Below are 27,571 nucleotides of genomic sequence, written 5' to 3'. Positions count from 1 at the left end.
CTGATAAAGACACACGTTAGGGGAAAAGAAAAACACGATTGAAATTATTAAAAAGGTAAATAAGTATAAATAATTGAAGAGTTTGTTCGCAAAAACCGATAAGTCCATTTTGCCAAATGGAGATATTTGCGATTAAAGGTCAAGAAAAATAAAGAGAATAATAAGAAAATTTCTGCTTCGACTGACCATAGCTTCAAAAATGTACCTTTATATGTAGTGACCAATATATCATTTAAAAGGTATTATTTTGTACTCTATAACAGAGACCGTACTTCAAAATCTTCAAAAATGGACTTATCGGTTTTTGCAAACAAACTCTTCAATTACATATGGTACATGTTTAAGAGAGATAGACAGAAATACAAAAGGACAAAAAGGCGATACAGACAGAAACTTGGAGAGAGAGATAGATAGATAGATAACTATAGATAGATAGATAGATAGATAGATAGATAGATAGATAGATAGATAGATAAATAAATAAATAAATAGATAGAATAGATAGATAGAGAGATAGATAGATAGATAGATAGATAGATAGATAGATAGATAGATAGATTGATAGGTAGGTAGATAGATAGGTAGATAGATAGATAAGAAAAGAGGGAGAGAGATAGAGAGGGATAGGGATAGGGAGAGACAAAAAAGGAGAGAGAGAGAGAGAGAGGAGGGGGACACTGCTCAAGAATCATGCAATTTGCATTATCTTATTATTATTTCTGCTTCTATGTTTCTTACCTCTACTTTTCATTTATTGTACATTATTATGCATATGAATTATGTAGTTAACTATGTCTTCATTCATATCATGTATCAAGGGGTGGTGAAAATTAACATTTAGCCATCAGATTATGTAGAGGAAGGACTTTATGTTTCTTTAAGCTTATCAAAATAGCTCACGATAAATTTCACAAACCAAGCAAATCGGAATGGACGGTAAGCTACCAATTTTGCTATTCAACTGAATCAAAGGTGAGAAAATTAAGTGAGTCGCTCTCTCTTGAAATAAAACGTCAGGATATTATTCCATCGTGTATCGTTTCTTCCATAAATTAATGAAATTAAATGTGCGTTTGTGCGTGCGAATAATCAACAGGTGGTACACCATGCTTCGTTCCACCAAGCTTAGCGCTAGGACGCCACCATCGGTAGAAGCCGCCAACAACTCATACCAATAAGCCAGTTCGTAATTAGCTCACGTGCATCACATTGATTTGGACTATTTTAAATGAGCTTTCTTTTTCCCCCCAGTTGGTTAGACACTTCATTCGTTAGCAAAGCGACATAATGCATAATCTGGCCGACCTAACAATATAGGGAATTCATGGCCAAACAAAGAATGAAACTGCGTAGAAATTGTTACGCATGTCAAGTAATCGACTGAAAATAGAGTACATGTATCATAGATTCTGCAATTCAGATCATTAATCAGCGATTATCATAGAAATGAGGAAAGAATCGCTACTTTGAAAGTAATTACAGCAGCTTTTGAAGAAAAAGGATTGGTTCAGATTTTTTTTTTTAAATCATCACAATATAAACGTTAATTTGCTTGCGACAGTTCGTTATATCGTAAGCAGTTTTAGCTCTCATATTTTATTGAAAATGGGGTTAATGTAAGTATAATGTCTTCATGATTATACATTCGCGTTCATTGAAATTAATAGATTTGTTGAAGACCTAAAGCAGAGAGAATAATAAATACCCTGTCGAGGAGAAAATTGAAAAAAAACCCATCAATTTCACTGTTTTGTATTAAATGCATTAACTTTTTTATACATGCATTAATATTGCCAAAATAGAGAATCATAATAGGCTTGAATGCACACTTCGTCACAGTCAGGTGTATGTGCTGGCAAGCTCAATATTCAGTATTTATAAAGACTACGTCATGGCTAATCATTACATCACGTATGTTTATCTCAATAAACTTAAAAACCATCATGGCTGTTACCACAAATTACCTTTTCTCTGCTCATGCTCCAATTGAAAGTACAGACAGACAAACAGACAGACAGACAGACACACACACACACACACACACACACACACACACACACACACACACATATCGAGTAACATGGAGACCCGAAGCCATTTCAATGAATTCTTACATATTAATTAAGTATATTGAATTATGTGCCGTTATCAAATTGCCTATCAAGTGCTTTCAGTCAATTGCTCTTTTACTCCTCTTAATTTGGAAAGAGTTAGGATTTTTTTTTTGCGCTACTTTACAAGCATTCCTGATTTTTATGTGAAGAGGTACAGTCACACGCGGAAGTGATGCATCTCTCGGAGGAAGATATACTTCCTCATTTCAAGGGGAGACGACAGTTTCTTCGAAGGAACTTTATACTATCTGTTATTGAGCTGTACTATATGTAACATAATATGTATATCCATACCAGGGTTCACGATTGAGCCCTTGTACATATGTATATTATAGTGTTGTCGTTATAATATTTCGCTTTGATTTTGTTTTGGTCTGTATTCCGTAGGACGGTCTACATTTTACAAGCAGTGCTTCTGAGTAGTCTCCTTCACATTTGTGATTATATAAAAAAAAGAATGTCACGATATTTTATCTATATCGTATTCTGCATATTATAAATGATATAATGTCCACTATGGTAGTTAAATAAATCTTATTTCATTTTATTTCATTTCATAAATCATAGCTTGACGGTGAATCTTGATTCATATCGTTACAATCGCCTCGATATCCATTTAAACATACAATCACTCACACGCGTGCGCACCCACATAATATACACGCACCCATCCACACACAAACACACACACCAGCCAGTTAAGAACGATCAGGAGTACGGCATATTATTTTTTTTTCCACAAATGGAGTCACATGTTTTAATTCAGTCACTTTTTTTCTCATCTCACTATGTCAAAGTGTTGCTTTTATATATGACCGTTAGTAGTCATATTGGTATCAAACGGGATACGCCCCTTTGTGTGTGTGTGTGTTTCTTGCATTCAATACAATCACTATAACCGAAGAGTACACGCAAATATCCATTAAAATACAACACGCTTAGAACGTTCACTTACTACACGAGAGGACAGATTAACACAACGCTTACAGATTAACTAAAATCAATACAGGTGGTAGAATTCACATTATGATAGATAAACGCCATTTACACATTACCAAAATATGTACCAATAAGGATTTTGTATATACACAAGGAGAAACTATGTGTCCAATCTTCAAAGGACGATTGAAAGTTAATAAATAGTACGATATGTACACTCGAGTTATGATACATTACACAGCACAAAGTTTCCAGTTCAGAGAATAATTGGAAAAGTACAACTTTGTAGTTCATTACATTCTGAAGTAAAATAAAGTGTTTCGAACGAATCATCTAGCGAATGGTTAAGTATATCTGCATAGGAGAGTTGATCATGTCTTCTGCTTTTTTTTTCTTGAGTATTTTTTCGCCTCTTAGGCGCTCAGCTCAAGGTTTTGTATATCAGTCGCAGTAGTTGCGACACGTCATGCATTTCCCACAAAGCTTAATATTAGCAAAACAGATACCTAAGTTAAGTGAGTATTAACCCGGTTATCTGTTGCCTGTTTGTCTCATGCCTTTCTCCTGTATTTGACTCATTAACCCGTTGAAAACGAACTGATTTTTCTAGAACACACGTTTTCCATAGACACCTGCACGAGTATACTTGGGTCTCGTCTTGAACGGATTAAGACACTGTAACACGATTTGCGATTATTTGCGACCATGACAAACCTTCCCGAGTGTTCTGGTTTAAAAAGAAGAAAGAAAAAAGCTAGTCGTAAATTACGCTGTGTTTTACTAAGAAAAACAAGAAGGGTACACTAGCATCTATGCACAAAACAACACCAGTAATCCCAAAGGTATAATAACCGATTGATTTCCTCGCATCTCCAGATGCATGTCTGCCCTACCTTTTTGTGTGATCGATTTCTAATTCAAAAAATTCACACTTAGCGTCAAAGAATACAACACGTTTCAGAGACAAAAAAAAAATGTACACAAACAATTTAAACTTGGCGTCGAAGAATAAAACACGTACAAGATGTAAAAAGGTAAACAAACTGTCTTGCCGATCAGTAAATCAAAAGATTTTCAATCAAAAATTAAACAAAACAAAAGAAAATAAGACGAAAACAAAATCAGCAGTCCGTACTATCATGTAATATTTCTGCAGACAAATGATATATTCTTAATCTTCACATTTCAAGGTTAAACAAACGAAATATCAAACAATTTTTTTTTCTTTTCTTTTGGAACATCAGAACTGCAAGAAAAAGTATAATTGTGGAGCTTCGTCAATCTATTGATAAGGTGTTGGATTGAGAATGTATTGAGATTAAAAATAAAAACAAACATTAAAAGTTCCGACTGTTGATTGAATGCAACAGCGCATGCACACGAACCCACGTTAAACACATTCCATGAGAATATATTTGGTCGTTTTGTCAACTACATATTGGTCGAAGAGGCTGCGCTCTACATGGTCCATGTTAAAACTCATCAACTAACGTTGTTGGTGACCATCATCAATGGGAATAAACAGATCACTGGGAATGGGAATGAGTAAATTATGAAACGGGAATCAAAACGCGGATGAATCAATTCATCCCAACTTCGTGTAGGCAGTGAAAAACAGAAGGGAACGAAATATTCGTTTGTGCTTGAAAAGAGAATATGTGTTCTTTTGTGCGGGTGAATAACAAAAACAGAACAAAACAAAAAGATAAAAGAGGCAGTGCCTTGCCAGATGAAACAACATTGTTCCATTAGCATTAAGATACATTGACCTTTATAAATTTAATACTCCATGATGCTATCTCACATCAAAATCTGTGCAAAATGGCTTTGAACATTGGAAAATAGTGCAGTATGCCTTTTCTACATATTAGATAATAAACTATTTTGATTCAGGATTTTGCGCCTCTCCGTGAGCAGTAGAAGCATATCCAGACACTTTGCAGGAGGAGGATAAGGAGGAGGAGGAGAAGAAGAAGAAGAAGAAGAAGAAGAAGAAGAAGAAGAAGAAGAAGAAGAAGAAGAAGAACAAGAAGAAAAAGGTGCATTCCATCCTCCCTCGCTTCTTGGCGATACGCTGGTCGCCCTGACGCGTAAGTTACTAGTACCGGAGGCGAATCCCACAAGATCATACGTACTTACGACGCTCAACACGTCAGCAAACTGTGGCATATAAGATCCTTCATTATCATCAAGTAGTGACTACAACTTTCTCCTGTTCATAACAGTGTCTTGCCTGCGACAATAATCATTCGTTAAGAATTGATTCCGATAAGGTCAGAAAAAAGAGAGAAATAAAACACATCTACATACCGACATATTGCAATTTTTGGCACAAGTGAAACGAATACAACAATTTGGCTGTCTATTTAAGTCAGTGACCTACTGGTCCTTATTAAGTAGCCTATAGCAGTATTCCTACAAACTGATCACGTGCAGTAAGCATTTGCGATTCCTAACAAGCAGCGAATACGACATTGCACAACATTATTCAACGTACTAGCAAGACATTTTAACGTACGATGCGATATTGCTCTAAGAATCCAGTCATTCTTTGTACTTTTTTTCTTCAAAACTTATCCTTAATATGATTTGTCAAAATATATGAACTTCGACCTCTGTGATAATTTTACAACATCGCAGTCATTATGAAGAACTTGGTGCATAGACATACAAAACTATCAAGGCCTGACACCAGTTGACAGAAATCATGTTCGAAAATATAAATCCGAAAATCAATACATAATCACTCCATTATCCTCGTAAAATATTGGCAGGACGTGGTGATTTTTATTGACACAGTAAAACATCATCACACAATACACATATTGTATCGCCTCAGAAATGTCTCGAAACAAAATATGCTCAAAGCCACGCGAGCGCGATGCTTCATTGTCAGAAGGTGAAACACAAACCCGTGATAACGGACATGTAAAAATCGGCCTTGGCAATGTCAGCAAATGAACTTGCCATAGCGCCCTCAATCCCTTTTGATGACCTCGATCACTTTTCCTCTTCAAAATTATAAACATATGCGTGATTATCATTTTCTTTGACTGTCTGTGATCTTCTGGGTGACGAGTGTCAGCTTGTCTACGTAACACTGACATCATTTTCATCAGCATAGTAGACGAATATCTGGGACATATTTCGGAATTCTAAATGACCTAGAGCAGAGCAGAATAACTACCTTCAAAGTTCAACCCTCAATCACTTGGTGACTGATTGAACCCCATGGAGTCATCCTACCGGCAAGGGAGAAAAGGACCTCTCATTTCTTGGTGGATTTGAATGCTGACCTGACCTTCTTTCCTTTGGAGGACGGAGCTGTGCCTGCAGGTTGCTGCTGTGGTATAGGAACAGCGGGGTTAGTGCTCCATGGGGAAGATTTGGTGGGTGGTAGGTGGGTTGATTTGGAACTGGAACCGACGGTGGCCCCACTGCTCCTCGACCCGTTTCCACTACCAGATTTGCTTGCAGCACTACTTTTAGAGCCTTTCGAAGAGGACGAAGTGGTTCTTGATGAGGATGATTTTGTCCCAGACGTGCCACTGGTAGAGGCAGTAGCACCCTTCGGCTGTGATGCAGAGTTATTATTGTTTGTGGTTCGCCGCTCGTTGCCTACCTGGGACTGAAGAGGCTTGCTAGACGTCGGTGATGGTGTCTCAGAAAAGAACTGTGCCCGGGCTGATCGAGGGGAAACCTTCTTGCCTCGATCACCAATGTGCTTGGGAGATTCTGGTGGCGTCTTGGCAGAAACAGGGAGGGCAGCAGGAGGACCTTGCTTAGACTGAAGCTGACTCTTCGTCCTCGGCAGCTGGCCCGGGAGATGGGTCAACGGGCCTTCACTGAAAGACGACAGCTCGCTAGGAGGGATCGGCACGTTGAAGGCCCTTCCCTTTGGGGCTTCAGGAGGCATCATGGCCTTAGCGGCTGCTACTGTCGGACTGGTTGCTACCGATGGTTTTGTCGTCGTGCCATTGATGTGTTTCGGTAAGAGGAACCCAGGTGGTGGTGTTGGATAAGGCGACTGTCGTACTATTGCGTCCATTTCGCTACTGGGCTTTGTTCGCCGATCTACATTAGCACACATAGACTTAGGACGCTCGGAACTCCTCGATTCGCGTGCTCGTTCCTCACGTGGCGAAGCCCTCCCTGAAGCCTTGGACTCTCCCGGTAGCAACTTGCTGTCTGATACCGACGGGGAAAGCTCGCGATTAGAGGGACTTCGAACAACCACCTCACTGTCCGTGTGCCTTTCGCTGTCCGTGTCTGACACACACGGCGAGTCCGTGCTCGCTGATCGTCGCTGCAGCGCGGGGGCAGATCCGCTCATTGCTGGTGGGCTGCTCTCAAACATCATTTTTGTGGACTTGACTCTATTCTTATCTAGCTCTGCAAGGCGTATTTGTAGATCGACTCGTGAGGGGCTCTCGCTTCGTGGCCGGGTTGATTTTCGATCGGTCTCGCGCAGTAGGCCCAAGACGTCGAATCGCCCCTGTTTAACGACGATCGTCGGCTTGTCGGCATCGTGTCGTCGATCACTGGTTGATCGCGTAATGTTCACCTGAGGCTTTTTTCCGTTGCCATTGGATACCTTGGCCACATCAGGAGTGGAAGACACAATGGGACTTTTCGATTCCTGGACCGTGGTTTTGGATTCTTGCACGATCTCAGTGACAGTGGTTTTCTTGTCGGAAGATGCGTTCGGAACACGACCAAAGTGGGTTTCCTGAAATTTGGTGTGTTCTGTTTCTTTGATTTTACTGGTATTAGGAGTCTGATTTCGTGGATCTTTGGTTTCAGTAGTTACGACAGTCTTAACCGTGGTGGAGCTTCGCGTGGGTTTGACAGTGGCTATCGCAAGGCCGCCCCCTTCGGCAGCCGAGATGACTCGCACGGGACTTCGGGGACTTTTCGTGGGGGATGACGTCAGCACCTCCGCGCTCCTCGACTGGGACCGTCTGCTCTGAAGGTATTCGCCCTGTGTCATATCAGCTGACGTCACTGTTGGGTGCGCAGTGTACTTCTGCGCAGTACTGGTTGAGGTTTCCTCTTTTTGCCCGTGACTGAACTGACGTGGCGGCTTCGCAGGGGGTTTGGGTGGTCCGCTGAGGTCACGTCGATTCACGTCCGATTGGGACTTGGATCTGGACGAGGCAAACGATATTACAATAATTCAGTCAGTTTGTGACCTTTCGTTTATGAATGAAATAGCAATTACAATGGTATTAAATTGTACTTGACTATGGTGTTGTTGCGCTTTACATATACACGATAAAAATAACATGTACTATTTCTCACACAAATGTCATAATGGATAATTATGAACTCCTCCGGACGAGGCATTGAAAGTCATTATATGTATGTATATATATATATATATATATATATATATACTTTTTAAAAAAAAATTCCGGTGTACTTGGAGTAATTGTAAAAAAACAACAACAAAAAACAACAAAAACAAAGAAAAAACACCAAATGACACAAAAAACAGTTGCTATAAAAAGAAAGAGCGTGTGCGGAAGTAATTTTACATAAAATTATCGCTACATTAACATCACGCTTTATGGTAAACTGCTTTTACAAACTATCATCCATTTATTACAAATCAGGTACCGGCACGACACCTAATATCTGCATCACAAAGAGTCGACGTCCCATAGCATACGACAGGCAGTGACTTTATACTGCTTTGAGAAAATTTGGGAATACTTTCAGAAAAGCATCTTTTGCTGTGAATGCTTAGAGTGCTTTTGTGAGGCGGGAAACATTTGTTTGTTTAATGTCTGTTCAGGTTTCAGAAATTATCTTTACTAATTAGAAATTACAACAGAAATACTTCGACTTTTGTAGGAATCATGTCGTATTAATACCATGAACCCAGAACAATGCCAGGATTTTTTTTTTTTTTTTCAATGTCCAAATTCACAGGGCTGGTTAAAATATATAAAAACCATCGTTTAAAATTAGACAATTTACAGTGCTTAAAATCTAAAGTAGTGGGCATACAACATCAAAGAATCACAACAATACAATGTGTAGTGTCATTTTTGTGTATTAGAAAATGCGAAGTATTTGATCTCAAAACGAGCTAACTTCATTCACGTCATGTTGAAATATTTGAGATTCAGCCTGCTAAGAAAGAAATACAATAATAACAAAATATTGGATACCGATTTTTTTTAATCATAACTGCCAGAATGTTCCTTGTTAGGTAAACAGTGGGGTATCACTTGGGAAGGTTTTATTTTGCTTTGTTTGACTGTTTGATGATGGACTTTAAAATGTTTTAAATTGTAAAATGTTTCAAAATGGCGCTTAATTTGTTTTGCAATCAAGCTCTACATGTATTCTACATTGAAGACTAAAAACTGCTTAACCCATAACCTCCGGAAGACAGGTAAGCCCTGCAGAAAGTTTATGGGGTATACTCAAAATCTTGTAAGTCATGGGTTAAGCAGCTACCAGGGTGAATATCAGCATTGCGTCACAGTGCATGTGTTTGTTAGTATTACTGAGATTGGCAAGTGGGCCGTACGCTAACACAAGAGAACGAAATCCGACGATTCTACCATAACGTTTCTGGTGCATAAGGTTGATGATTTTTTGTTCCCCTCTTCCGCTGTTTCACGACATGATACCGAAAAAGGCATTGACTTCGTCTAGACGACTCCGGCGGGAACTCTACTTAAAAGATAGCAAGTTTTGTATCTTGACGGACATAAGTGGACAAATATGAATGTCTGACAGTATTTTTTTTAGCATTTCAAGAACTTATCTAAAGATATCATAATTATCTCTAAAGTTTTGTCATATCATCCATGGTTTTGAAGAGGATAGATTGACAATCCTAGCTTACAAAATGTGCTTTCGATAAATTTCAGATATGTGCCAAACGTAACATATAGCAAAAGATACCATACAATAGGAGATTCAGGCTTCTACCAACCTTTAGTGATTTGCTGGCTAGTTTTCTGCAACAAAAATTACCATAATTTTCCCCAAAAACGTGTTAAAAACAATCAAGAATCTCTAAATTTTCTAATCTAATTTTTCTAGATGTATCTGAGGAAAACAGTACAGAAATATCTAGGTATTTATCTCTTTTCTTTACTAAGGTATTTGCATTATTGTGAAACACCTCTTTAATGTCTGTTCAGTACCATATGCTAATTCTTCTGGGGTATTTTGTGGAAAAACACAAATTTTGACATTACTTGTAGCTGTGAAATTCATTTTTATGATAAAACTTTTTTTAAAGTTCTTGATTAGTTTGATAAAATCAAATGTGTTTAAAGGAAATAAAATTTTCTTTTTCACTTTAATAAGTACATGTTGAAATGAACAAACAGACATTGATTAGTGACAGGCAGAAAGCTGTCCTGTAGCAATTAGGAAACGTCTCGTCTCTTGATTTGATTTAATTATTAATTGCTTTTAAAGAATTGATTAATATACTCTGTTAGTATAGGGCCGATGCTCATAAGCGAACGCACGAGCCATGAAAGACGTAGACGTAACCTTTCATCTAATTCAATGCAAATTTGAAGCAAATAGTTTTTGTCCTTTGAATATTATTCAATGTATCTGAATTTTTACCCGCCCACTACGTAACAGAAGAGCTTGCATTCGTGTCAGCTGTGTGGAAGCAGGTCTCCCAAATCTCTATTTCGTGTATCTAAAATCTATCTCGCTAATCAATCTCTTTCCCTATTTCTAGCTCAGTGAATAGCTCTAACTGAACTACGCTACGCTCGAAGTGGAAAGTCGGTGGTGTTAAGTCGAGATGGTAGAGTTGGGAAGACAATGTGATCTGCACCATAGCATGCGGAGGTTCATCAGTGGCACCGAATTACCTTTTCAGTTTTAAGGCGTATTGAGTTTCAATTCTCTCTTGATAGCTGGTCAAATCATCTTTGACCAGGGCAAGCTGCCTGAGAGCCTATAGTTTCGGACGAAAAAAATCATTGGAACAGAAGAAAACATACATTGACAGTGAACAGTAAACAAAATTAAGACACAAGTCCCGTTAGGGAACTGAGAACAAAAACAAAGGGACGGACCATACACCAACACTGAACATAACATATGGGACTACAGGAAACCATCGTGCGCATACTCGTGTCCTACCTGTCGTCATTTCCAGTACGTGCAGATGAACTGGCATTCTGGTCACGTGACAACCATAACGATGCAGTGTAGGGAGAAGAAGGGGTGAAGGAGACAATGCAATGTTAGTACTCAACTGGCATGCGGTTTTTATTACGGAGTGAAAACCCACTACTCACACTATAGACATAGAAGAGGAACAATACTACAAACGTCTAGGACAAAGGCTACAATTACACCAAGGGTTGTTGTTGTTTTCTTTTCTTTCTATCTTTTCAGAACTTTCTTTTCATACAAACTTTAACCAGCTTATCCCCAAACGACATGTCAATTAATTGCAAAATATTATGTAAATATTACTCTGCAATTACAACTCATGAACATAACACGTAAATGAAAGCTATATAAACGTCTTCTACTCGATAGCGCGAATATTGTCCACCTACACTATCACAGGCTCGATGCTTTCATTTTAAATAAGGAGATTTACGAGACTTAAGAACTACAAGTGAACGTAACCTACACTAACACCATAAAATTTGTATTGGATTTCGAATAGATGGGGGGGGGGGCATGGAAAAAGGCAGATAAAAAGATGAAGATGCGATAAGACAATGACTTCATTTAAAGGCACAGAAAAATTAAGGAGAAATCTAAAAGAGACGATAAAGCAGAAGAAAAATAAAAGCAAGACGAGGAGATGTCTGCAATAAATAAAGATGAAAGAAGTAAGAACTTGACATTCTTAGCGAGTCCAGTTTAGGAAAAAAACAGCGAGAAAGAAATGAAGTCAAATGTATGCAAAGGAAAAGATACTGTAGGTGGTGAGAACAAGATTTGAGAAGAGAGCATCTGCCAAGGCACTGTGTAACATTATTAGCCCAACACCAATCGTGCAGATACTAACAATGACTAATGAAGAAGGTATAAAATGACTGCCACTATGAATACTTCATCTACTATTTCACAGTATGCCCTAATGAATGCAGGATTTACATGTCATGATTATTGTATAATAATATTTCACAATGTGTATGAAGTGGTTTATCTAGACATGATGAATGAATTTTATGCAACAATATTTAATGACACAAAGTCGAAAACAAATGCATGAAATGGCTTTGAAAATATAACAATCTGCAATGGTTTCTTTAAAATGATTGGTTGCGCTAAAAAGGAGAAATCGACACAAAGAACATATGCACCACCATCCACCCCCCCCCCCTCCACTGAGCAGTGAAAGTGAATGTATCACGAAACTCAAGGCGCCCATAATATGACATGAAGGGTTACATGTTACATGAAAGGGGGACCGCTACAAAATGTAAACCAAGCACAAAAATTGTCTGAAAATCAAAATGTAAGTTAGGGATGAAGAGGTGACGAGGACTAATAATAAAAGAACACTGGTTAGATTTAGACCTTGTGGGTATGCATTCCTCAATTGGTGGGGAACCACTAATTATCACAAAGGTTACTGAATAATGCAAACAGGATACAGTGAGTGTAAAAACATTTTATAACGACGAATTCAAGTTGAAAACAAATGGAAAAACATATTCCCTGAAAGGGAGAAATGTGGGTGTCCATCCAAAAAATTACATTAATGTTACATGACAGTTTAACATATTTTCAACACATTCCCTCTGGTTGTTAGGTTAATTGTATTCAATCCTAAATTTTGACCGTTGCTAGGACGAAATGTGTCAATCCTTTTTGTCAACAACTTTCAGTATTTGTTTTTTTTATTTCAAGACAGTTTCACAATGTTAAAATACCACGCACAGAGAGATTTTAGACAAGGAGAGTATGGGTGCTTGAAACAACGTCAAAGGTGAAGGGGAAAACTGTATTGTTTATTTTTTTCACACAGATGTGCAAAGTATTAAAGTGTGTGACTGTGCGCAGAAAACAATCAGCACTTCCTTTTAGCAGAAAATGCCTGGGAAAATCACACAATAAGCATAGTGCAAAAGTTCAATACACGGGAGTTGTCATGAAGCTGAAGGGTGCGCATCATACATCAAATTCAAAGCTAGTAAATTTGATTAAAAACTGTGAGAATGCCGTATTTTAGCTTGAAGAAAAGATAAAAGCATCTGAATAAAAGGCGGATACTTGATACATATAATATTGCGTGGTCAATGTATTGAGCACATTGGCCGTTTTTCACCAAAGCATGGAGTCTTGTGACTGAGTATTTACAGAAGAATCTCGGCAAGAATGATGCTTCAATTTTACTGCAACATAGCATGCAGATATCAGTTTATGAAACGCACACGGTATGGACTGAGCCAATATTTGAAGTGGAATGATTTAATTGCTTTGTTTTCTGAGGTAGTAGATAAGAATAATACAAATTTGATGTATGGTGGATATCTAGAGTCAAGTAGACGGCTTCAGAGCAGCAAGAGGATAGGGTAGAAGAGAGATAGATAAAGAGAGATGTGAAACGCTTTAGCAACCTCGTCCAGTGTGAACACAGCGGGTTGGTCCGTCGTGGAGTGTCTGTGTATCGTCGGCTGTGCGTTCACATTGGCCGTCGACTTGTCAGCTGTGGAGCACACGTTTGCCGGTTCCGAAACCTGTTTTCGGAGCTGCCGGTAGGCGGCGCTACTAGACTCATCGGGTCCAGGCTTCACGGGCTTGGTCTCCGTTGTTGTTGTGATTGTCTTTTGCTGTATTGTTTTGATGAAAGCGTTATGAATGGAATGACGCAATGAAAAGATTTTTCTTTCCACCAATGAAGCAATCATTATGATAGCTGCAGAGCAAAATGACAAACCAATGTTTTTTTTTGTTTTTTTTAAATAATGAAAAAAGACAAAGCCAAGTTATAGTGGAAATGTACAATGAAAAAGTAAGGTATGACAAAATAGGATGGTCAATTTCTTATTAGGTTCACCAAAGTGTTAATATAGATATGTCTACAGGTTCATGGATCCGATAAATTCTTTTCTAATTTGAAATGCATGAGTTCGGAAAATATTGGCGAAGTGCTTTAGATGGAAAAGTAGGCCTACACACAATAAGGGATTCTCTATCACATCCAATGAAGGTATCACAACGAAATCAAATTCAGTAAGATGATTTTGCCTTAAAATCAGAGATCATAATTACATTCCATGGGAAAGGGTTATGACATTATTATCGTTATTTTTTTTTTACTGCAAAGAACACAGCAACTACCATTTGATTGTCTTGATTTGATTATTATAATTGAACCATTTCCCCGCTTTTTCCTTATCAAATCTGATTCATGAGATACCATATTGTATCTCTTTTGTGAGACTAATATTAATAGAAAACAATTGTAGCAATTTTCTTTTACTCCTAAGTGTTTCTATAAGTCTATTCCATTTTGACCAAATAAGGTGTCATCAAACCAAGGATTTGGGGAGTAAACTAAGAGTAATACTAAACAATTACAAGCAAGCAGGCAAATGGACTTCTGGTTGGTAGACATGGTGACACACATTATGGCACTACTACAGAAGATTACACAAAAGACCATAAAGGAAGACTATGGAAGGTTACAAGAGACTATACAGAAGACTACGGAAAGATACAGAAGCTTACAAAAAGCTCTAGAAGGCGGTAGAAGGTTCCAGAAATTAACTAAAATGCATAGAAGGCTACAGGAGGTTACAGAAGACTACATAGGTTGCAGAAGATTGTAGAAGGCCAGAGAAGGCTAGTGAAGCCTATAGAAGGTTACAGAAGATTACTGAAGGCTCCAGAAAGGCTATGGAAGACTACAAAATGTAACAGAAGACTAGAGAAAGATACAGAATGTTACCGATTTGAAACTTGTGATCAACACAGGTTCATATGTGATTTCATGATTTGCTCTGATATGACTTTCACTGAAATGATTATAATTTGATTACACATAGCTTTTGTTTTCATTTTTCCAACTTGCACTATAAACGACGCAAGTTCAAAAGACCATGGCACCAAATGAAATAGAGTGTGAATGATTATATTCCCATAGAATGTTTTGCATATTCATAGCAGTAAAAAAAAAAAATAAATGAATAGATAAATATATATATATATATATATATACACTTCAATTTTATCGATTTGTGATAAAGAAATGGCTTGTATTGATAGAAAGGTTTGCTAAATAATCATTATTGAAATGGCAAAAGTGTCTTCCTGGCTACGAATAAATAGCTCCTTATCAAAAAGGGTATTTTGCGCATTATTTCTTTTTTAAGAACGAAAGCCAAGTTTGGACACTGAGGCGAGAGAGGCTGTGATAAGACAAAATAAGCAAATATACGTGCGAAACAGACGAGGTTATATTACAACATTAAGACGACTACAGCAGGAATATGAACACGACCACCCAGCACTGTGCAACTCTAAAGTTCACAGCTTGGCTGAACACCGCCCCCGTTTAACGAGCGGGAGAGTCGCAGAGTGCGCGGCAGGGTGCGCGTGGGGAGCGCGGCCACACGGTAGTAGAATGTTAGTAAGGGAGCGATGAATACGTACTGTCTGCACACTTACGATGATTTGCTCGTGGCGCGCACCATTCAGGTCACGTGTTTCGCCCCTCGTCAGCCGATCTGTGGCCTCCACAGCTCCCTTCAGATGTTGGAGCTAGGACAGACAAGACACACAAATGCTGTGTTAGTAACGACAGTAGCTGGATTTCATTGCAATTACAATCCGACAACTAATGTGTGGTAGACCTCATGGCCAAAGCAATTCATTAGAGATGATATTCCATAAAAGACGGAAAAGGCTTAATTTTGGTTTTGTCCTCATTAAACAGACTACTATCACGATCATCTCTGAATGAAGGGGAAGGTGGGTTTAATCAACATGAAATGTCAGTTGTTCTAGTTATGAATAATCATAAAAGACGGAAAAACATTCATTTTCAAAGTCGTGATGAATATTATACATTTATGTGATTCCTACTCTATTGATTACAATCCACAATAAATAGATATTTTAGGAGATGGTTTTTATAGGCTGAGCAATGCCTTATTTGCTCTCGGGGGGGGGGGGGGGAGTCTTTCTATCTCTTACTAAACTTGAGGAAATTGAAGGTGTTTATATTGAAGGTGTTTAATATGACATATCATTTAAACTGTTTTACCTCTTGAATAAGGCTATCGATCTTGTTATGCTCCAGGCGGCGGGACGCTAGGCTATCTTGCAGTCGTTTCTGTAAATCGCTGCGTTCTTTCCTCCACAGCTCACGGTCTCGCTGATATCTGGCCTCTAACTGACCAATCCGCTTCTGCCCGTCTTTAGACTTTTGTAACTCAACGCCCAGCTATGGTGGGAAAGAAAAAAAAATGATGATACTCAGACGAGTTCAAGGATGAATCAGTTATGACGTAACCAATAATTGTGAAAGAACTTTACGTTACACAAACCGACTTCTTTTTCTTTGTTAATTTATTTTTCTCCAGTCGATTCTACTTGGACCAAAAAATGACTCTTCACTTTATCAGATCGTACTCTTCGATGATCAGTCTTTTTCTGAAGAAATATTTGGCACAGATCTGGATATAGTCATGCAAGTGTAAAGTATTTGCAATCACTAGTCTTCTATCCTTCCATTAGTATACTGTCGCATCCTGACACAATTTCCATTGAGGATCTAAGCAAAAATTTAGTAAGCCAATCAGAGTGTTTTTTTTTTCATTAATTTTGTATTCCTTTCGGCATGAGTTCTAATACCTCGGTCAAGTTTTAAAAGGTACGGTCAATGATGGCCCAGGAATGAAACTAGCAGAGGAACGGGCAAGCGAAAACGAGACATGATATGTACGTTATTACAATACGATGCCCAAATATAAGAAATCCTTTGCACCCAAATGCATCATATTCAATTCAGTGAAGTATAAGAAATAGGACAGTTTTAGCCGATGTACGATCTACTGATAGTGATTGCATTCCATTCCCTTCCTGCACCGGTGGGTGATACACCGGGTTTAGGTCTTTTACACTTGGCTACCTCGTGTATCCTGTCCGTGGACTTGCGTCTCTCGTCATCCAGCAGCTTTTTCTGCATGATCTCCTGAGCAGACGATCCCTCTCTGCTCCGCTGGCTGTCCCGCTGTTCTAACTCCTTCTGTAGCTCCATGATCCTGTAGTTTGCCTCCGTCATCTGCCGCTTGTACTCGGTGCGCTCCTGGTCCCACGACGCCTGAAGCCGAGTCTGCAAATCTTCAAGCTTGACCTTTTTGAGCTTCGTCATCTGCTCCAACTTGAGCACAAATCAAAAGGAGTATTAAAGGAAGAAATGATGACAAGACTCGTTATTGGGAGATATGGCACACTGATTGACATTGACTGACAAATAACTAGCTTAAAATTTGCATTCTTCACTTTGTAATGAAAATGTTGGCGATCATTATGCCTTCCAACAGTATCCTCTCGAATCCCGGGTCAGTGTACCTTTAACCTTCTAGATTTTCCGCACTTTAAATCACCAAAATCTGCTTGGTCAGCCTGTTGAATATTAACGCATTCATTTTCAAGACTAACACTTTCAAGTGAGCTTTAATGTTCAGTCATCAATAACCATGGCTACAGAAAAAAAAACCCCAAGCAAACACATAATTCTCGTTACTCCGCTCTTTTAGTGGCCGAAAACATTCTCTCTTCGTTGAAAGGCTGAACAAATTGCATCGAACGATCTAGAACACATTGAATGTTGACTTTGGGAGGAACACTATGACAACATTCGACAATCCCTTGGCGGACCCCAGTATGTCGTCATTATCTGATGACTTAAAGGAAGCACCATGCGAACAGGTGGTAGATGGCATCAATGGTGTCTTCAAATTCAAAGCGGCATTGGCACACTACCAAATTTCTATTCTGAGCCATGAAACATTGACATTGACTCAAGATTTTGACAATTCAGGGTATTTTCTTAAAGATGGCCAACTGTTAACCATACACGATAGGGCGGACTCTATTCTAAGAGCACATGGATTTACAATCATTGACGCCTGGTCTTGTATCTACAAGTTCATACAATGACACAGGTACCAGTTAGATACTCGGTGATGGGTGCAAACGAGTTAGTCTCACGGATGGCTTACCCGAGCTATCTTGCAGAACATCTCGTTGCGCGAGGCGTCCCAGGCGGCCTTTTCGCTGGCGTAGTTCTTCTGCAGCGTTTCTCGCCGCTGCTTCTCTGCGCTCAGATTCGAGGAGAGTTTCTCCTTTTCGAGCTGCGAGTTCTCCATCACCTGGCGAGCTCGCTTGGCCTGCTTGTAGGGGGAGGGATGGGGGAGGGTAAGGAATAGACAGGATAGGTCAGACAGTAACAACATGCAATAAAATTGAGGAAACAGGAAATCAGACTGATGTCAAAATAGGAACAATGTCGACTTTGATTTGAGCAATGAAATCACAAAACTCATCTACATAGCATGAAAGAAGTCTGTTAGGAACACATCCTCATATCTTTGGCATTCGGATATAAAAAGAACGGTGCAGGTGTAAACTTCTTTGCAACATGTATTTGCAGGTTTACGCCAACATCTCCTGGAAAAAAATTAAAAGGGCATTCCTGTAAAGTTACAACATTTAAGACAAAATTGGAGCTGCACTCCCAGGGTCTCTATCTCGGAGAATCTCTCGTTTGATAGCAATATCACGTCTTCGATCCAATGTTTACCCGTGTCATCACAGGGATTGTGATGATACATAGGCCGGGGATTCCTTACAAGCTCCAGCTGTACTGACATTACTCAGAGAATAAGTTATTCTTAGAGTGGGAGACAGTAACAAGGCAAGCCTCCTTTAGGTTCTCTTGCTTTCAACAAGCACAAACTAATATTTATAGGCGTGTGTAGCCTATTTTAGGGACAATTCATTTCTTCGAGCAATCTTGTTGCACAGTTGTTGCAGCTCCAGAAATTGCGTGATGCGTTCTTTAAATCAATCATGATAGAAACTTCAGACTACTAAACATAGAAACGGAATTGCCAACCCACAATTAGAATGTATTAATATCTCAAACGAAATGCCATTCGCATGCGACAACTGTTTCTGATTGCCTGTATTATAGATCACATGGTGATCACTGTATTCATTTCCCTTTCTACCTGCTTTGTCTTACTCATGTGTTTCACAGCTCATGCATATTCTATGTATTCGCTCCACTTAACAGCAAACCATGACCTCATGACGTCAGAGGTCAAGGTATTAAAGGGGAAGCTGGTTTTAGCACGTGACTTGATGCATACAACACTCACCGCGAGATTCTCTCGTTCCCTCTCGCTCCGCAGCACCTCCCTCTCTTTCTCCGCCTCGTCGTACAGTGCCCTCAACCGATCCAGCTCCTTCTTCGACTCGTTCAGCTGCTCCTTCTGCGACTCGTAATCGCTAGACTCGTTCTGCAGTCGTTTTTGCAGACTCCCCACCTCGTCGTTAAAGTACTTAGTCTCCGCCTCCAGCTTGAATTTGAAGGCGGTGATCTCGGCTTTCCAAACCTTCTCCTCCCGTTGGAACCTGTCAAGGATTTCAACTCGAACTCGCTCTAGGCGCTTCTGTTGATTGCTCAACTGCGTCTGGGCGCGTTCACATTCCTTCTGCTTGGCTTGCAAGGACGTCTCCTTGTCTTCGATCTAGGGGCATGAAAGATATGTAATGTGTTAGAGACAATAAATTTCATGTTGTGGCCTTACGCATTCTTTACAATTACAGCCGATCCTACACACACAAGCCTAGTCCTTTATGGACGAGAAGAATACTGCCCACAACATAACTGTATCAAGATCTCAGCCTTGTCTTTCATGGACCATGACGTTTTACATTTGGTACTCGCAATGTTAAAGAATGACCACGATTTTCCCTAAAAAACACATGAAATCGTTTCCTGAGGACACCTAGAAAACACTGACCTGCTGAAGAAGTCTCCGTCTCTCCTCTTTAAATTTCGTCTCCCCAACTCGGTACGTCTCCACCAACTCTGTGGCTGCTTCCAACCGTTGTCTTAGTTCGTTGACCTGCCGCTTGCTTTCCGATTCGCTTTGATTCAAGGAATCTTTCAGCTCTCCGATCTCCTTGGTCAGTCTGCTTCGCTCCTCCAGCCAGGCGTTCTGTTTGCCCCTGTGCTCCTTCACCACATTCTGCATATCTTTGTTGAGGCCGTCGCGCTCGTTCTCCCAAGCCGTTTCCCTGGCTTTCAAGGTGCTGTTCAACCTGTCTACCGCGTCGTCGAGGCTTTTCCTCTGCTGCGACCATTCTCGCTCCTTGGCTGCGAGCTTGGCCCGAAGTACTTCCGGGTCACGGGTAGGACTACCCTTGGGGCTGCCTCCTGGACTTCCCCTTTGTTGCTTTCCTTCACTCACCTTCTGCTGATATTCTTCCAACGCCTTTTTGCTTTCCTCGAGGTCTCGCTCAAGAGATTTTAACCGCTCGTTCAAATTGGCAATTTCTTTGGCTTTAGTCCTTACATCCTTTTCTAACTCCTCGATTTTTTGGTTTTTCGATTGGAGTTTGGAGTTCAACTCCACCTCCATCTCCTCTCGCAACCTACTCGAGTCGTTCTGGAGATTGAGTTCGCTTTCCTTGAGGGCGTTCTCTGCCCGCTGCCTAGCCTCCTCGGCCTCGTCCAGCATCACACTCAACGTCCTCACGCTGTTCTCCAGCTGCTCCTTCTTGCTGACGACCGCTTCACTGTCAGCCACCAGGTGGTCGATACGGGTTTGCAGCGGCTGTAGAATCCTCTCAAGTTCGTCTCGCTCCATCTGCAGTGCGCGTAGTTTTTCCATTTCCGCCTCGTACACTTCGCGTTCTCGCTTTGCGCGCACGTCTATTTCCGTTTTCTCCTGCTCGGTGGTAGTGAGCTTGGTGTGTAACAAAGTTCTTTCTTGTGTGAGAATGTCGTTTGACGCTTGGAGCTCCTCGTTTTGAGCGGTCATCTGCGGGACAAGCATGGAAAGCAAACTAAAGGTTCTGTATCCAATATTAGGTGAAAGCGAATTCTTATTATTTAGACTGTTTGTAGCTGTCCGTCAAGTTGTATTTTTTTATGTATGTACCATATAATGAGACATTTATTTGAACCTGAATGTCCATGAAAGTGAATAAAATTCAGTTGTAAAAAACAAACAAACCGTATAAAGCATTCACTAACTTAATTTGATACAGGCATAATTCGTCTTCTTCATTCTAATTTGATGTTCACCTGCTCACACTGTTCGAACTATCGTTCCGATCACTAAAACTAAAGAAATATGCAGTCAAATCATTACTATTGAAATCACAGAAAATCAGCGCAATCAATAGATTATAGCATGATATGAGCCGCTTTTGTTTCCAACATGACAAAGACCCATAGGTCATGTACACCTTTAGAAAAGAGCGAAATGTTTAGTACAGAATTAAGTGATTATTCTGCAGAGTTTCGGAAGTTTGAACAGAAACCCTTTCCTATTTAGCTGGTTGTAAGGTACCTCACTGCGATTGTTTGTGATTTTTACACACTGATTTTTGCGAGAAAAGAAAAGACCTTCCCATCCACATTGGTATTATTCTATTCCTCTTTGAAACACTTTCACTCAAATATCATCAAAGGACATTTGAACGATGCTTGTTGATAGGTGTCTAACTCAGACTACCCATTTCCTTGCAGTCGGTTGTCGACCACAAACCTTTTTACGCCATAAATAATACACAGAGCACTGTCGCTGCAGAATACAGGAAGACATCAATTAATTCTCGCATTGCACCTTCCTACGCGTTGGCATATAATTGACCTTAATGTTATTGAAACACTTATGGGCAAGCTCGCCGCAATTATAGTCGGAGGACTCGAGGAAATGTTGATTAAGTCTGGTATATCCCCTTCTTAGGAGTCAGGTTGTAACCCCTCTTCACGCTGTATCACTGCGTTATTCGATACCGCTTCTTGGAGCTCAACACCGCCTAAGGAGAATATAATTATACGCAAGTCTATTCAAAATGAAGGAAAAGACGTCTTCTCTATGATGCTTCTACGACAGCGTGAATCGATTTATTTACTCTTTGGGGTGAAATTTCCTCTAGTAGTGCACTATATATTCAACTGATAACGTACAAAGGAACAAGAACAACCTACGACACAATTGTCCATTGACGGTAAATTTGGTGTTTGTTACGACTTGCATAAATGTAAGTCGTAAGAAACATTAACAAAAGGTAGTTCACAATATCTTCCTCATAAAATCTGCCTTTTTGATATGAAATCTGGAGTAAAACCTAATATTTCTTTTGATATTCCATTCGTGTTTTTCCTACAGTTCTGAACGGATAGTTTCTGGAAAAAAGAGGCACTGTGAACATGACACAGTAACATTCTGCTCTATCTATACCTGAACCAACGTTTTCAACTTCAAGTGACACCACTTGGGGTATACAGACACGTTAGGTTGTTATTATCTTATTGTGCTAGGCACGTTTCTTCCAAGTTCCTTAGATCACCACCCGAGAAGCTACTTTCGAAGCTGAAACCGAAAAAAATCACCTACCCGTTCCATCTTAGTCTTGAGTCCCTCGGCTAGCTGTCGGTACTTCCAGCACTCCCCGTCGAGTCCTTCGACCTCCGCCTCCAGTCGCTGGAGGAGCTTCAGGGATTCTTCACGCTGAGCGTGCACTGGGCTGGACCCGGGTGTAGATAGTTTCTGAGAGGGGAAAGGGTAGGAACAACACCGTCATTTAATGATTAATCTATCCAGAACAAGAACCACCGAATATCGGTGGACGGTACAACTTTGATCCGTAGGCTGCCGTGCGCTGGGCGAAGTCTTGGACAAATACCGCTGATTTTCCTATTCCGAGGTCCTGTTGATTCGCCTATATCTGGCATTCATTTACATGATTTGGCAAGTGACAATCAAATCGACATATGCATTACAATTCACAGGTAACATATCCCTTGTAAGAAGAAACATCGGGGATCTGAAAAGTTCAATAGACACATTCCAATGCCACTCGCCTGCACAAATTTTACGGTCTCCTCATAGATATCAAACGTGTGTGAAGTACAGACTCAAAGCACGAAATTAGAGGTGATGCCAGTTTTCAAGATGGTTGACAATAAATCAGAAACAAATTTGATAAAGTCTTCAATGAATATTATGTCGTTTGCCCAGGTGATGTGAGGAAGATACGTGACAACACAAACTAACCATATACGAGAATCTCTAAATGAGTACACAACAAAACATTCAGGCGAACCAGGTGTAAGGCATGCAAGATCACGCTGATTCTATGTGATAGCTGCGATACATAATCGACTTGTTGACACAGACTGAATTTGAAGATACGCACGCAGGAGGATAACTTGAAATGCCTCGTGTCGCAATGAACATCATACCCATCGGTACATCATCGTATCTTTATCTTTCCTGATGCCATACTGACATAATTCACCAAAAGCGTGTCATCTTATATCATGGTTCAAGTCGAGCTTGCTTTAAACAAGTTCCACACCCTTCCCCTTCTCTTTGCTTTCTCTTAAGAATGCTATGGGAGTTAAGACCGAGGATCTTAAGTGGTTAGATTAAGGGACCTTCGCGGTAAGTCGCAATGCATACTATACGAGAACGCTAGGAGGAAAGTCTTGTTGCCGAGGCGCTAATTTGGGAGGGAAATCAGATTCTTACGGATTCTAACAGATTCACTGCGGGGAAGCCCGGCCCTGTAAACAGTCTTTAAGGTGGGTACCGGGGAAAAATAGGAAGACGATCCCGCCTCCTAAACGTGAACGCCCTTCTAGAGATGTGTAAACCATTTCACGAGAGACACATTTTCTTATTTCTATCCATTCTTGTTTATTAATAATACTTTATTGGGTTAAAAGATTGCTTGCTCTCTAAACGGATATGTGACAGCGTAATTAGAAATAGATACACTTATCTATCATGAGCAGTATGTAATAATGTATATCTACTCGTTGATTTTACACAGCATAATATATATATCGGGTAAGTAAAGGTCGTCAGACATTTGAAGTTTTGGACATGGTGTTATCATCAGTAGTCGAAGATATTTTTACATGACTCAAAGAGAACCTTTTACATTCACATGGATATCTCATTGCCCAGATTGTCTGGTGATTGTCCGATAACATAACATTAAGAACACGTAACCATACGTGTTTGTTCGGAAACGAATTAGCTCCAGTCTTGTTTATTTCAGATATTTGCAATTAAAGCTGCTTTAAAGACAAAAAAAAAAACCCACCAAATAAAATGCTACGAAAATAATGAATATTTCTAATCACATCTTCAAGAATACTCCTTGTTATGAAACAAGTGACGTTATCATTAAAAAGGTTTTATTTTGCTGTATCTGATGGTGGACTTTTAAGATGTTTCAAAATGGCGCTTAAACCGTTTTTGCGATCAAACCCTCCATAAGATTTTGTTTTTTCTGCGCATGGCGCCATGGGCTTCACACAGGGAGGCTGGGTTCTACTTGTAATTTCTATCTCTCTATCCTATTGACTTACCGCGTCTCCACCAGCCTGCTTCTCAAGGTCAGCCATCTTGAGTTTGACGTCATCGATGCGGTTGAACAACTGCGCCCTCTCTCGTCGCCACTTCATTCCTTCCATTTTCAGTTGAATCATGGAACTCTCTTTCTCCAGTTCGTGGAGCGTGTCCGACCTTTCTCGCTCTTCCATTATCTATAGAAGACAATCAGTAAAAAGAGAAATAATTATCATAATGCCAATATATTCATGACAGTATCGAATTAACTCTCTGCTTGCCACAGAAATTCCCTGCCCATAGGTTTGTACGCGAAATATGTGCAAATTTTACTCATTGGCACAGGAAGGGTTAACAATGGTAACAATAATACGGGTATTACACGCAAAAAATGTAACATTACAGCAAGAACTTGAGAGGCAAATAGCTGCAAAGGAGATTAAAACGCTCTTGTTCGCTGCTCCATTCTCTGTGGGGAAAAAAATAATTGCAAACGATACTTCATGAATGTGATAGCATAAAAAATGGTAGCAATAAGGCAGTTGGATGAATACAAAATATCAGCTTGAACAAACATTTTCGCTATTACAAGTAAAATAAATGAGTGGGTAAAAGTTCATAATTTATTGCCTAATGGTTTGTGTTGGACGCTGCGACAGTATGAGAGCTTATTGCTTTCAAGCTCTTACGGTGAACACGCAGAGTGACCTCATTATCGAATTTCGGGTAATGCTACGACAAATCAAACCAACACACCAATATCAGTCATCGTTAAATCAGCACGACTACTTTGTGGGTCTTATTACTTAGAGTATACACATATATTGTGCAACATCTTTGTCGACAAAGCGTAGCCAAGCCACACTTTGCAGCTATGCTCATTGCTATTCTTAGGCAGATGGCAGTATATAGATGTCGAAAGAACGGAAGGCCAGCACGACGGCTGAATAAGAGTTCCATGTGGTATGTGTTTAAATGCCGAAGTTTTCACTTCATGAACGCAGCTGGATCATCTCTCAAAGATGGAGACACCAACTTCAACAAAGATGAGTCAATTGTTAAAGGTCACGAGATTATTTTATCCTTAACAACATTTATGAAGTAAGTTTATCTTCATCTGCATAAGAAAAAAAAAAGATCAAACAGCTAACAAATTAAAAAAAACAAGAACTAAGCAATGAAAATCAAGGAATATTTTCCCCTTATTAGAAAGGGGGCAGCAACTTAGTTCTAAGTTTGAAAATGCTTTTGTTGTTCATGCTTACGAAATTTTAGCTGAAACTTTAAGGAAAAGGAGGGTCGGGCTCTCAAAGAGGACAAGCTTATAACCATTCTCTTCTTGAGATTTTGGCGATCTCTCTTTACTCTCTTCAAATAAAACGACCTCTTCGACAACTCAGCTGGTAATAGGAAAATTTTGCATCAAGATATTCTCACAGAAAGACAGAGGGGCCTTCCCGTAAGGACAGATTGTAAAGGTCGTTTATTTTCATCGCGATATGGAAGAAAAAAATTGACGCATCCTGCCCTCCGCTGAGTCATGAGACGAGGGACTTCCCGAAGTCACCCCAAAATCAAATTTGTGACACCCTGGTCAGGAGCCCATGCATGGTAAAAGCGAAGATTCCTCGATCGGACGCTGGTTGAATATTGCGAGAGAAAATGTCTTGTACCAATACACGACAGAGAAGTAATTAGTGCCATATACCCTCTATCATAGCAGTGTGTAAGCTGTATCATCCTGGTATAATACGCCCTTTATACGTTTACAACAAAACTACATGTATTATGAAAACAATAGCGACTTGTTTTTCAAAAAGTTAGGATCCCAAATTTCAAGCTCGTCTGATTGATCTTTTGCTTTACATGTACAAGTTCAAGCGTAATTCTTGACGCAGAAAATGGCTGGAAAGCAATGCTAATCATGCAGTAGGGCCTTCATTGTCCCACTTTGTGGAAGAGTACAATTTCAATGAATATGCGCATGTCCGCTCCTTATCGAGGTTAGTGTACTGCATCAACAAGGTGTTGAGGTTTTATTTGCTGTTTAGTATTTGAATAGACTTGCAATCTAACAACAAACAAACAAACAAACAAACCACAAACCAAAAATTGACGGATTTTATGGTTATCGCAAAGACTGTAAAAGTGGGTGCACAGTAAAAACATAATATTGGCTCCTTCACATCAGTGCTGAAAATGTTAGTGACATGTGAAGAGTTTGTTTGCAAAAACCGATAAGTCCATATTTGCCAAATGGAGATATTTGCGATTAAAGGTCAAGAAAAATAAAGAGAATAATAAGAAAATTTTTGCTCCTTTTGTCCATAACTTCAAAAATGTACCTTTATATGTAGTGACCAATATATCATTTCAAAGGTATTATTTTGTACTTTATGACAGAGATCGTACTTCAAAATCTTCAAAAATGGACTTATCGGTTTTTGCGAACAAACTCTTCATGTGGACAACCTGTTGTGAGGACGAAATAGTAGTAGTAATTGCTGGAGACTTTAAGTCCATTATAATGCTTGAAAAAGTGCGGGGGGGGGGGGGGGTGGACGGGGAGACTCTGTACTTCTGAGACAGGAAGGGTCTAGCCAATCACCTAGAAACACATTCTGGGGTGTAAGTACAAAACTCCCTAAAGTATAGTGTCTATGTTTAACCCCGTCCCCCTATATTCTGATTCTCGTTCCTGTCATCGGATAAGATCCCTGCGGCGAGCGTCAAATCGTGGCTTCCGATGGCTTAACCTACATTTGGGTGTAGTTGAAGGGGAAAACCCCAGGGGCAGTATACACCCGGAAAATCAGTAAAGCTTCCCGGAAGTAAAAAAAGGCGTTTGAACACCACATTATTCAACAGACGTTACACTTACATATTTGGATTTTACTTATTAAACGCATTATTCTTTATCCAGTTAATTCTCTCTAATTTCTG

The 27,571-nt window shown here is 39.7% G+C and overlaps 1 protein-coding gene across 1 annotated transcript in view; it reads right to left on the bottom strand.

The window, feature by feature from the left end:
* Window positions 1–4,807: 4,807 nt before the first annotated feature.
* Window positions 4,808–27,571, bottom strand: part of LOC139725116 (uncharacterized) — a 194,898-nt gene continuing 172,134 nt past the window's right edge. Inside the window, exons 10-20 of the mRNA XM_071636202.1 lie at window positions 24,649–24,825; window positions 22,664–22,816; window positions 20,054–21,076; window positions 19,406–19,777; window positions 18,245–18,415; window positions 17,149–17,400; window positions 16,282–16,461; window positions 15,684–15,776; window positions 13,631–13,843; window positions 11,187–11,224; window positions 4,808–8,200 (exon numbers count right to left, since the gene is read on the bottom strand). Coding sequence (XP_071492303.1) covers window positions 6,322–8,200; window positions 11,187–11,224; window positions 13,631–13,843; window positions 15,684–15,776; window positions 16,282–16,461; window positions 17,149–17,400; window positions 18,245–18,415; window positions 19,406–19,777; window positions 20,054–21,076; window positions 22,664–22,816; window positions 24,649–24,825 — 4,551 coding nt within the window. The 3' untranslated portion in view covers window positions 4,808–6,321. The remainder of the gene's footprint in view (window positions 8,201–11,186; window positions 11,225–13,630; window positions 13,844–15,683; window positions 15,777–16,281; window positions 16,462–17,148; window positions 17,401–18,244; window positions 18,416–19,405; window positions 19,778–20,053; window positions 21,077–22,663; window positions 22,817–24,648; window positions 24,826–27,571) is intronic.

Source organism: Diadema antillarum, unplaced genomic scaffold, assembly GCF_040938485.1.
Source record: "Diadema antillarum isolate AM-2024a unplaced genomic scaffold, OU_Dant_1.0 seq00000015_RagTag, whole genome shotgun sequence".
In the NCBI taxonomy this organism is placed as follows: domain Eukaryota; kingdom Metazoa; phylum Echinodermata; class Echinoidea; order Diadematoida; family Diadematidae; genus Diadema; species Diadema antillarum.
Note: the sequence above shows the minus strand (reverse complement) of the source record. Positions and strands in the feature narration are given on the sequence as shown.